We start from the raw sequence: 11863 nt of genomic DNA, 5'->3' as shown, positions 1-11863 counted from the left end.
AGCAGAGTGACAGAAAACAGCGAAAATCCGCATATACTCGACACCCATTGAAATGCATGCAACTTAATTTTTAAACCGCCCCAAATCCTTTAAAAATGCTTGACCGCCAGTATACATTTCGACAAAAACACGGGGTAGGCAAAAAAACACAAAAAAAAACCGAACCAATTTTTTGAATGCCGAACCGCGAGTTTGAGGGAGTAGACTGTAAATGTGGTCAACAAAGACTCAGTGGGTCGTCAACATGTTCTAAACTGAGAGCTACTTCTTGCGGACTGATTATGCAAAGTTTTACCAGTTTCACACAATTAGAATTAATTATATTGGTATTCTATCTATCCATCTATGTGACTATTTCAATGACTACAACTGTTAACATTTGCAAATGATCACTTCTACAATATTTCTTTGTAATCCCAATTGGTGAGTTAATTTTAGATTGGTGGGGTCACATAAGGACACGTGCTATAAATGCAAAAGTATCATTATTAGTAGTAGTAATACATGATCTACTCCGGCTCAAACATTTGTGCGTTGTATAAACTCGTCTTAACAAATGCAAATGGAAAATAGCAACTAAAGTGTCATTTACGTCTCACTAACCTTTTAAACAACCTTAGCAAGAGAACATCACACGAGGTGGTTACATTTTACATAACAGTGGATTGTGATTTCAGATGCCATTTTGACTTTGTATCACATCAATGAGAAACAGATCGTGAGTGCAGCCCCTTTATTGACAGATGGTAGAAGTGGGTGCATTCATTACAGGTTCCTAGAATTGAAACATCCAAACACTGTTTAAAAAAAAAAAATCCTATCAGAAAATCCAGACAGACATCAATGTATATGTTCAGGACCTTCCCGCACCACAGATTGTGTACAATGGAGACAGAGTGGGGCGATGTTAACGTGAATAAATACAAACGTCGGACCAAGACTAAAATCTTGTTTCAGTTCAAGTTTCCATGGGAATTGTGTGGACGTGGATCAGTCACATCCAGCTCGCAGTTGACTTCTTCCATGTCAGAAGCTAGTCCGCTGCAAATAAGACCACATGGATGATTATTTGCTTGAAAGTTAGGACGCGGGAATGGGTTGCGGATAGCCAACCTGAAGGCGTGCTGTGTCTGTGGGCCTCCTCTTCCTCGCCTCCCTCCGCCCTTTCATTCTTCTTGCAACGCTCCGCCTCCTCACGCTCCTTCTCCTCAAGCAGCGAGCGCAGGAAGGCAGCACTCACGACCTCTTCGCCCTCGCCGAGGAGGAAGGCGTTCTTGAAGCGGTTGTACAGCATGGCCGCCTTGTCCATGATGTCCTGGTTGGCGCGGTAGAAGCGCATCTGTGGCAAGACAGAGCAGTTGTGCAGTGAAATCCGTTTTCACGCTCCCACTAAAAAGTCATTTGTGATCGCCTCCTGTTGCCACAAGATGGCAGCAAAGCACTTAAATTCCACATGGACAGATTTACTGTAACAACAAAGACTAATCAGCAAAGCGTCAATACCACGCAACTAGCATGTACGCAACGTTACGTACACACGTGGGCAAAATTGTTGGTACCTCCCTGCTAAGATGAAATAAATGGAATCTGACAAAATAATACATTAATGAAAATCAACCAATGAAAATTTGACTTTGCATTTAAATAGTGGTTCAGCAGAATTCTTAAAAAGAAATAAACTCATTAACAGCCTTGGACAAAAAGAATGCTTCCCCTAGAAAAGATTGAAAATCATTTGACCAGAAGGACGTGTCGTGTAGTGCGCATGGCAGGTGTCTTCAAACTTATAATCAGTCAGTCGGCCTATTCAGAGGGTGACAAAAGTAGTCATTGTGATGTTTGGTGACCACACTAAACACGGACCAGAAGAAGCCAAGGAGAGCGTTGTCTCAGGAGATTAGAAAGAAACCTCCCTGATTGTGGCCGCAGGAGGAGAATTGAAGAGATGGCGGATACAACGGTAACAAAAGAGCCCAGAACAACTTCCAAAGAAATTAAGGGTGAACTCCAAGGTCAAAGTCCGTCAGTCTCAGATTTCACAATCCGTCCGTTGTCTGAAGCCATAATATATGACAAACCATAGAACTGCAAATGTGTCATATTTTTATGTCAGTGGTACCTTGACTTCGGAGACTCGTTTTGACTTCTGACGGTGAGCTACTGCAAAACTTTTACTAGCGGCGGCTGCGAGTGCACTTACCTTCCTCAGAGTGGAGACGAGCTCGCTGTGCCTCTGGACATGCTGCGACGTCACGTAGACGCTGCTCAGCTGATCCAATGCCGCCAGACACTTGGCGACATCCTGACCAAAGGCAGACGCAAACGTAAGCGAGGCGTGCGCTGGCGCTTGCACGCACCGGTCGTATAGTCAATTTCGAGTCCAGACACTTGACTTTGTCTTTTTATTTTGTTGTTTCAAATCCTCCGAATTTCTGCCTCTCAACAGAAAATATTTTCAGATTTCTCTAGTACTCCATGAAAGCAGATTACGCAGACCAACATTTTTTTTCTTCCAAGGTGCCAAAAATATTTTAGTAGTTTGGGGTAATTTTGGGCTGCTGAGTCCGAAAATTACATCCGTTCCTTTCAACTGGATCTCGGTTTTTTTTGTTTTTTTTTCTAGCACGCAAAGTTTTTTTTTCTCCACAGCTTACCAGCGAAATTCCGCTGATTAGCTTTCGTAAGGCTGTGGCAAGAGCTGATTACGACTGGACTCATCTAGAGCTACGTGGCAACTTGTTTGTGCAGTCACAACTGAGACGCAGGTGCGGTGTGGTGAGAGGTGTGTACAGCTCCCATTAGGTCATTACTATCATATCTGCAATCAGAAAGCTAGCAGAGTAGGAATTAAGAGGGTGAGCTGGCTTTTCCCTTAACCTTCTGTCCATGGACATAGGTAAGTTTTATGTTGTTTTATGCATTTTTTTTTTTTTTAATTTTCCAAAGCTCGTAAGTATTCCACCTTAGCGATGAAACACATTATTTCATACCGTTTAAGAAAACGGGGATCCTTTAGCTCAAAAATTTGCCGTGATAGATAGAAAAAAATTGGGATCAATTTCGGATTCCTCGCCCAAAAACTTGTTAAAAACATCTGTCAGGCCTAACTCCATAGAAATTGTGTTCCCCAGAGTAATTAATGTCCTTTCACAATTATGCAATGCACTTTATCGTTACTAAAGCGAAAGTCAACCCAAGCATTTTTTTCCCCCCAAGAATACGTTCTATGCGGGCCCACTAGTTGAAACAAAGCATTCTGATTAATATTGCGTCTGTGGAATATGAGTTAAGCAGCAAAATCCACCACTCTTTTTAGCCATCTCGGGCGGCCATTTTGTCACTTCTGTCATCTGAAAATGACATCACAGTTGCTCAGGGCTCAGGTAACGCCCAATCATGGCTCGGCTTCAGAAAACAGGTGAGCCGTGATTGGTCGTTTTCATCCGGATGGATTTTGCTGCTTAACTCATATTCCACAAACACAATCTTAATCACAATAACATGTTTACGCTCGTGAAGGCGCATGGAACATCTTATTTCAAAGATTTTTGGGGGGGTTGACTTGCCCTTTCAAATTTTTGTTTGCGCTTTGAAATCACCTGTTTTTTTGCATTTAAAAAAAAAAATCAGTTTCTTCTAATATTGATTCATATTCAAAATTTTTTGCTTGATTTTCACATGAAACCTAGCGAAGGCTCTGTGCGATGATCACGAATGCGGAGGTGGTTTCATTCCGTTGATGGAAATGCATTTCCAATTTGTTTTGGTTAAGTGTAACTTTTGGCGCGAGGCTCCTACCGGGTTGTCGCTCTTGAGTGAGATGCGGATGTCTCCGTGGATCCTGTGCAGGGTTGAATCGGTCAGCGTCAAGTTCAAATTCTTCTTCTGCTGGTTATTCTCCGTGGAGACGCAGCTCTGCTTGTCGTCCGCGCTTGCTTTACGGCTCTTCGCGCCGCTTGGCTGCTTCGCCGGCGCGCCGCCGTCCGTCGGGGCGTCGTTTTTTTCCCTCTTGGCGCCGGTCGCGGCCCGGCCTGCCTTTCCGCCATCTTTTTCGTCGCGGCGCTTCGTGGCCACTTTCTCGTCGTCCGTCAACACGCGTTGCGGCTTCCTCTCCTCCTCGCCGCTTCGCTCCGCCGCCCTCTCAAAGCTCGTCGCCTTCTCCTCCTCCTCCGGTGGGGGCAGCAGCGTGGCCCCGCCCATCATCGTCTTCACGTGAACCTTGGTGGTCGCTTTCACGATTTTTCCGATCAACTTTTTGCCGTCTTTCTTCTGGAGCTCCTCCGGGCGCGGCTCCGGACTCTCTTTGCCTTTTCCTTGGTTGGCCGCCGTCGATGGGCTTTCATCTCGGTTTGCCACAGGCGGATTTGCCGCGGGCGCCGCGTGCGTACTTTTCTTTCGAATGTTGGATTCTTTGAGCGTCTTGTGGCCTCGCGTCCGCTTGGTCTTGGCTCTGATGGCCGCCTTCCTGTCAAGGCAAGAAGCAGAGGCGCGCGTCACCGCATGGTCGCGTCTCCCCGAGAGCCGCCTGGACGTGTCGCTTGGTCTCACGTGATGCTCTTGGTCGCCGCCTCCCTCCGCTTGCCGCCCCTCGTGGCCTTGAGCAAACCTCGCAGCGATTTCAGGACGCTCTCCCTCTTGGCCGCCAGCCGCCGTTGCCGCCGCTGCGGCGCGGAAACGCCGCTGTCAGGTCAAAACAAGCAAAACAAAAACAAGAAGAAGAAGAAGCCTCACCTCTTCGTCCGCGTCGCTTCCTTCCTTGGCTCGGACGCCACCTGTCGCCATCCCGCCCCTCGCGTCCTCTTTCCTTGACCACCTCCTTTTCTCTCCTCTTTTCTCCTCGTCCTTCCTCGCGCTTTTTTTGCTCTCCCGGCTCGCTCTCTTCCTGCCGTCACCGCCGTCTTGTTGAGCTGCTCTGGTCGTCTTCATCCTTTGCTCCTTGGCCGTCCACCTTCTTCCCGCTGGTTTTGTTGGCGCCTCCATCTTTCCTTCTTCGCGGCCTCCTTGCTTGCTCTCCTCTTCCCTTCTCGGCCTCTTTCCTCCTCGGCTAATTGTCGGCTCCTCCGCCAAGACCTCCGGCTTTCCTTTCTCACCGCCTTCCTGCTTGGCCTTCTCTTTGTCCCCTTCTTTTCTCTTCCTCTTGTCTCCTCGGCTCGGTGTTGACTCCTCCGCCGTCACCTTTGTCTTTCCTCCCTCGCCTCCTGCCTGCTTGGTCTCCTCCCTCTCTTTACTTTTTGTCCTCCCTTCTCGGCTAGGAGTCGAATCCCCCGCCATCGCCTCAATCTTTCCTTCTACACTTCCTGAGTGCTCGGTCTCCCCCTTTGGCACTTCTTTTCTCTGAGTCTTCGCTCCTCGGCTAGGTGCGGACTCCTCCGTCGCCGCGTTAGTCTTTCCCTCCTTGCCTCCTGTCTGCTCCTGCTCCTCTTTTTCACCTTCATTTTTCTTTGTCTTCTCTCCTCGGCTAAGTGTTGACTCCGCTATCGCCGCCTTTGTCTTTCCTTCCTCGCCACCCGCCTGCTTGATCTCCTCCGTTTCATTTTTCTTCCTCTTCCCTTCGTGGCTAGGTGTTGACTCGTCCGCAGACAATTCTGGACTTCCTTCCTGCTTGGTCTCCTCCCTTTCTTTTCTCTTCATCTTCCCTTCTCGGCCGGGTGTTAATTCGTCTGCAGACAATTCCGTTTTTCCTTCCTTGCCTTCTGACTGCATATTCTCCTCCCTTTTTCCTTCTTTTGTCTTCTCTCCTTGGCTCGGTGTTGACTCGTCCGTCGTCGACTTTGTCTTTCCTTCCTCGTCTCCTGCCAGCTTGGTCTCCTCCCTTTCTTTTCTCTTCATCTTCCCGTCTCGTCTTGGTACCGACTCCTTTGTTATCACTTCTGTCTTTCCTCTCTCACCTCCTTCCTGCTTGGTCTCCTCCCTTTTTCCTTCTTTTGTCTTCTCTCCTCGGCTGGCCGTTATCTCCTCCGTGGTCGCCTTTGTCTTCCCTTGTCCATCTCCTTCCTGCTTGCTCTCCTCTTTTTTTCCTTTTGTCTTTGTCTTCTCTCCTCGGCTTGGTGTTGACGCCTCTGTCATCGCCTTGGTCTTTCCTTCCTCGTCTCCTGACTGCTTGGTCTCGTCTTTTCCGCCATTTGCCTTTGACTTCCCTCCTTGGCCAGGTGTCGACGCTTCCGCCGTCAACTCCGTCTTTCGCTCCACACCTCCGAGCTGCTTGATCTCATCTCTTTCTTTTCTTTTCATCTTCTCTCCTTGAGGTGCTGGTTCCTCGGTCGTCACCTCCCCTCTCTTCTGCTTGATCTCCTCCTGTTTTCCTTCCTTTCGCTGTCGTCCTTGGCTCGGGACTGACTCCGTCGTCGTCAATTCCGTCTGTCCTTTCTCACCTCCAGGATGCTTGGACTCCTCCCTTGCTTTTCTTTTCATCTTCTCTCCTTGGCTAGATGTTGTTTCCTCTGTCGTCACCTCAGCCCTTTCCACTTCCTTTCTCTTTACTCCTTGGCTAGGTACTGTCGTCCCCTCTGTCATTCCTTTTTCATCCTGCTTTCCTTCTTTTGTTTTTGACTTCCCACCTCGGCTAGGTAGCGACTCCTTCGTCGTCACCTCAGTCTTTCCTTTCCCACCTTCTTCCTGCTTGCTCTCCTCTTCTGCCGGTTCTCTTCTCTGCCTCTTCCCCCCTCGCCTAGATGTTGTCTCGGTTGGCACCTCCGCCTTTGATTTCTCGGCTCCTTCCTGCTTCGTCCTCTCCGTTTCCTCTTCTATTCTCTTTCTCCTCCCTCCTCTGCCAGGTGTTGACTCCCCCACCATCATCTCTGTCTTTCCTTTATCGCCTCCTTCCTGCTTGCTCCCCTCCTTTTCCCCTTCTTTTTCCTTCCTCAACCCTCCTCGGCTAGGTGTTGTCTTCACCTTCGTCAGTGGATCCTGGTCTTCGTTTCTTCTGCCCTCGCTAATGCTGGACGTTTGCGTCGGAGCTGGTTCGGCCTTGTCGGATGGTTTGGGAGTAGTGGGTGCACTGTGGGATTCTGACGGTAGGTTTGCGGTCGCGGGAGACGGAACGTCGTGTTTCTTCTTGGGTTCTGCAACTGCAACCTGGCAAGACAAAAAGAAAGAGCCCGCTTTCATTCATCGAAGAATAGACCCACCCAAAGGCTTTTGTTTAAAAGAAAAAGAACTATTGGTAAAAAAAAAAAAAAAAAAGGGCAAAATCCTCAAAGGCCGGTGTCCTGCCTGTTTTCCATCTATCCCTGCTGCAACGCACCTGATGATCGTTTATCAAGCTTCTTCCGAGATTGCTAATAAGCTGATCATTTAAATCAGGTGTGTTGCAGCAAGGAGAGCTGGAAAACAGGCAGGAAAGCGGCCCTTGAGTAACGGAGCTGGGCACCCCTGCTCTAAACTCTACGGCCGATTTTCTTAGAACAGGAGCTGGTCATATTTTTTCTTGTCTGTCACAGACACTACAGTGGAAACACACTTGAAAAAAGACAACCATTTAACATTCAAAAATCCAATTATAAAATCTGCCAATAGGCAGGGCCACAAAGTTAACAATGGGTACCTCGCTCTTCTCCTTGCTGGCTTTACTTGGCCGCCCTCGTCTCCTCTTCACCGCGGGTGTCGATGTGGACGTCTGTGTAGGGACGCTGTCTTCTGGCGTGGAGGCTTCCCGTGGGGTTCCGAGGTCATCTGACGGTGTGGGAGCAGACGGTCCGGACAGATCGGCCGGCTCGCCCGCTGTCGCCAACTTGTCACTCTTTGTGCCGCCAGCGGGGCTGTCGGGGGTCTTAGCGGGGACGCATTTGACCACGCAGCGCTTCAGTCGCAGCGTGCTTGCCGTCACATGCATGTTCGTTGCCGTCTGGGTTTCTTCAGCCTAGTAGAGACAGTTGACAAAAGACACACTCAACATGAAGACGCTTAAGATTACACTTCCTATTTTTCTATAGAAGCAAACAAGGATTTTTTTCCCCCATTCAAATTTAAAGGCAGCCATCTCCACTTAATTTTGGGCCACCAACTGAACTAGGCCAGGGGTGTCCAGACTCTTTCCTCTGAGGGTTGCATTTATTTGGGTGTCGCAACCCTACCGCTTTTGACGCTCACTTTTCATGTCCGCCTTTTAAGAGGAAATAAAATAACTATGTGCAAATGTTATTGAGTACATGGTGTGGGCCGCTAAAAAAATGGAAGGTAAGCTACAAATGGCGCCCACACCGTAGTTTGGACACAGCATCACAAGGTGGGTGTCATTTTTTAATTGCGATTTTTGTGTCCCCCCAACTTGTGAATTTTCGCTATTCACGCCAGGTTGCGCTTTTCTTACCACGCAAACAGCGAGGGTTTATGGTAGAATTGTTCGTATGGACATGCCAACCTGTGGTATCTCGTTCTTCTTTTCTGCCAAGGCTTTCCTCGGCCGCCCTCGCCTCCGCGGCACCAAAGGCGCCGAGATTGGCGCCTGTACCGCGACGCCAACTTCGGGCGTGGAGGCCTCCTGTGGCGTCCGGGTTTCCACTTTATCGTCCTCCGTTTGTATTTGCGTGGATGACCTGGATGAAGATCTCCTCAGAGTCACCTGCGCGCTTCTTGTCTCACTGTCGGATGCAGTCAAAGCGCTTGCTGGCAGGCTTGCGGTTGTCAAGTCGTTTGGACCACTCATGGGACTGTGTGGGGTCTTAGCTGGGACGCACTTGACCACACACTGCTTCAGGCGCAACGTGCTGCTAGCACACCCAGCCACCTCAGAAGACGCTTTCACAGCAGTGGCATTTGCATCTGCGCTTAGTTTTACGCCTTTTGATTTTGCAGCCAAAGGTGGTTGGGGAGGTTGGGCGGGTGAGCCTTTGACCGCAGCGGTTGTTTTTGAAGCGGCAGTTGGTTTGACGGCAATCTTGGGAGACAAACACACAAAAAAAAAAAAAAAAAAAAAAGATAAAAGAGAGCATGAATTGGCAGTTATATAATACATAATAATTTGATCCCCTGCTGAATATCCAAATGTGTTTAAGGAGGAATGAACTACCTCCAGTTTTCATGGTTGATTATATGGGTTTCCATTTTTATTATGATTATTTTTATATGAATTTTCAAGTATTGCATGAATAAACCTGAAATTTGAAAAAAAAAAAGGCCTAAAAAGGCCTGGTGGAATGGATTTTTCAGCAAATCGGACAAAGGAAAACGCTAATTTGGGCTATAGGTTTTGTGAATAAACGGTGACAGGACTTGATACCACGCTGCATGTTTTGAACAGATAATAGGCCCCACGTACATATTACTTTCTCTTGGTTCTGTTCCATTTTAACCAGCAAAGGTACTGCCGTTTTAAAAGGCACTGTTAGGAAAGAATCTGTTCAGGTACATACATGTAAATTTACAGTTCAAAATCATTCTGTAAATGCGGTAAATATCACAGCTTTCCAACCTAGAAGACGACGACTTCATGGGTTTCGGCGAAGATGATTAAAGTGACTTGTGATTTCAAAGACAGGAGAAATGAAGATAATTAAATACTGGTTATTTTCTCTTGGTTCTGTTCCGTTTTAATCAGCAAAGTTGCTGCCATGTTCACTCATTCAGTACCTGACTTTTTCAGACCCATTGTGAAATGACAAATACGTCATTGGGATAGAATGAGTTAAAAGTCACAGTTAGGAAAAAATCTGTTCAGGTACATACATGGACATTTACAGTTCAAAATCGTTGTGTAAAAGAAGTAAATTTTCAACATAGATAGGTGCGGCCTATAACCTGGTGCAGCTTGCATATTGTTTTTTTTTTTTTTAATAGAGTGGATTTGATTTATATAAAGGTGCGGCTTATAGTCCAGAAAATACGGTCATCATTTCTCCCACTGTAACTAGTATGACGAAATGATCATATCCTAGGTGTGGCTAATCAAAGTACGTAATAGAGAGTCACTGACTGTGGTTTTCTTGCCAATTCCAGGTGTGTTCTGGATCTCCCACATGCCCTCGGAGAAGCCTTTAAGTCGTACGCCGCTGCCATACTTCAGCTTGTTACCAGAGAACGGGACGATGTGTTCCGGCGCGAGGTGACCTCTTAAAAAAAAAAAAGTAGAGTCAGTTAGCTCATTCCATAGAAACCTGATTCCGGTTGGTGCGGCACAGGAAGGGACGTCATAAATACGTACACTTGATGGGTCCCGAAAAAGAAGACGCTAACTCGCTTCTTGTGTGCCTCATCAGGTTTACAGATCTGACAAGAACACAAGTGAACAAATGACTCCTGGTTGCAAGAAAAAAAGAAAAAAAAACTCTGAGACACACACACACACACACACACACACACACACACACACACACACACACACACATTCACACTCAACAAAAAGATTGTTTTTCCCTTGTGTGAAGGACTTTTCATCGTAAGAGGATTTTCAGTGAATAAGAGAACATTTTTTGGTATTTGAATGAGTTTTTTGACTAAACTTTTAATGTGTATGGGAGGTTTTTGGAGCTGAACTTGAGTTATTTTGGTGAGTGTGAGAGACTTTGTCAAATGTATTTTTTTTGGGATGTTTTATCCCTTTTTTTTTTTTTTTTTCAAAATTGATACCAGTACTCAACTCTTGAGTACTAACAGATACCTTTAGTACTTTTGATACATCACATTTCTATTAAAGCTATGAGAGATATTTAAAAGGCAGAATTTAAATTTATTTCTGACAAAAGCCAAAGTCTCCACAGAACTTCAGAAGATCAAAATAAAACACACATATCTCACTCTGATGGAAGATTCATTTGTAATAAATTTAATAAACGTGCAAAAGAAAGAAAGTTCAACTGTTATCACAATTAAGTATTTCATATGAGCCGATATTGATAGATTTTTTTTTCACCAATTCAAATTAAGAAAAATTATTAAATGGATTAAAGATAAAATACAACTAACTAGAAATACCAAATCATTCTTGAAATAAGGCCGGTATCGGTACTCCCATTGACCATCCCTAACTTTTGTATGGGTTAGTTTCTTGTTTTAATGAGTGAAGAGGATTTTTGGTTTGTGCGTGTGTGTGCGTGCGTGCGTGCGTTACCCTGGCCGGCCAGTGAGGGAAGCCCTTCATTTTGGCGAACACGAGGTCCCCTGCTTTAAACTGCTGTTTGCCCGACATTTTGCAGCAACAAAACTGTTCTGTACAATTAAAATACATACAAATTAGGGAGAGAAAAAAAAAACGTCACGTTGATGTTCATTCCTCATATGTACACATCATGTAGCCACACGCACGTGCAGCGGTTTCGGTATCAAACACAACCGCTGAAGTAAGTTAACAAAAAGTGATTGGAAAAGTAGGAGCTTAGAAGTGATTAGTGGTCGATTAAACGGAAGCAGGACTGACGTGAAAGCATCATTAGCAGCAAGCTAGGGCATTGTTTATAAGCATGCTAGCAAGGATGTTAACTGGAGCGTCTGGGCTTTCTGGAAAGATTTGAGAGTAAACTCGGTGTCGCTTCGTATGTCGGAGGAGTGACAAGACACACAAAGGCTTCACTTACCAGCAACTACGATTGCTCTACGTCTTGTTGATTACTTTCGCCACGGAAGGAGAACGCTTCCGCGCCACCGGAAGCTAACTGGTTACTAAGCTACGTGTCACGTGACTGGAGCGGAACTAAGCGCGTCACGTGACACGCAAAGCAGCAACCTCATTTCCTGCTTCACCTTCCCGAGTTCAGGAGTCAAAGTTGAACGTGCACATCTCAAAAATCATTTTTTTCTATTACTTCAAATTTTTAAAAGCATTAATTTAAGATCAAATTCATTTTAATAAGAGGAATAATTCTTTGAACTCAGACTGGTCTTTCATTTCAGAGTCTGAAAATAAGAGACATCACACGTGTAGAAGTTTTGA

At 46.1% G+C, this 11863-nt stretch overlaps 1 protein-coding gene across 2 annotated transcripts; it reads right to left on the bottom strand.

Moving 5' to 3' along the window:
• Window positions 1-716: 716 nt before the first annotated feature.
• Window positions 717-11661, bottom strand: psip1b (PC4 and SFRS1 interacting protein 1b). Of its 2 annotated transcripts, none has more exons than XM_086023738.1 (12): window positions 11508-11661; window positions 11045-11142; window positions 10139-10203; window positions 9911-10046; window positions 8360-8875; window positions 7544-7858; window positions 4732-7074; window positions 4549-4661; window positions 3799-4465; window positions 2201-2302; window positions 1114-1339; window positions 717-1041 (listed from the first exon to the last, which is right to left on the bottom strand). In XM_086023738.1, the coding sequence occupies exons 2-12, from the start codon at window positions 11120-11122 to the stop codon at window positions 1034-1036; spliced, it is 4569 nt and encodes a 1522-aa protein (XP_085879864.1). In that variant the 5' UTR covers window positions 11123-11142; window positions 11508-11661; the 3' UTR covers window positions 717-1033. The 2 variants fall into 2 exon arrangements, with proteins under 2 accessions (XP_085879864.1, XP_085879863.1); XM_086023737.1 differs by having other exon boundaries at window positions 717-1033.
• Between the last annotated feature and the right edge of the window lie 202 nt (window positions 11662-11863).

Source organism: Filicampus tigris, chromosome 2, assembly GCF_054856515.1.
Source record: "Filicampus tigris isolate MCC_2025a chromosome 2, RoL_Ftig_1.0, whole genome shotgun sequence".
Lineage (NCBI taxonomy): Eukaryota > Metazoa > Chordata > Actinopteri > Syngnathiformes > Syngnathidae > Filicampus > Filicampus tigris.
This window is presented reverse-complemented; position numbering and strand designations above follow the sequence as displayed.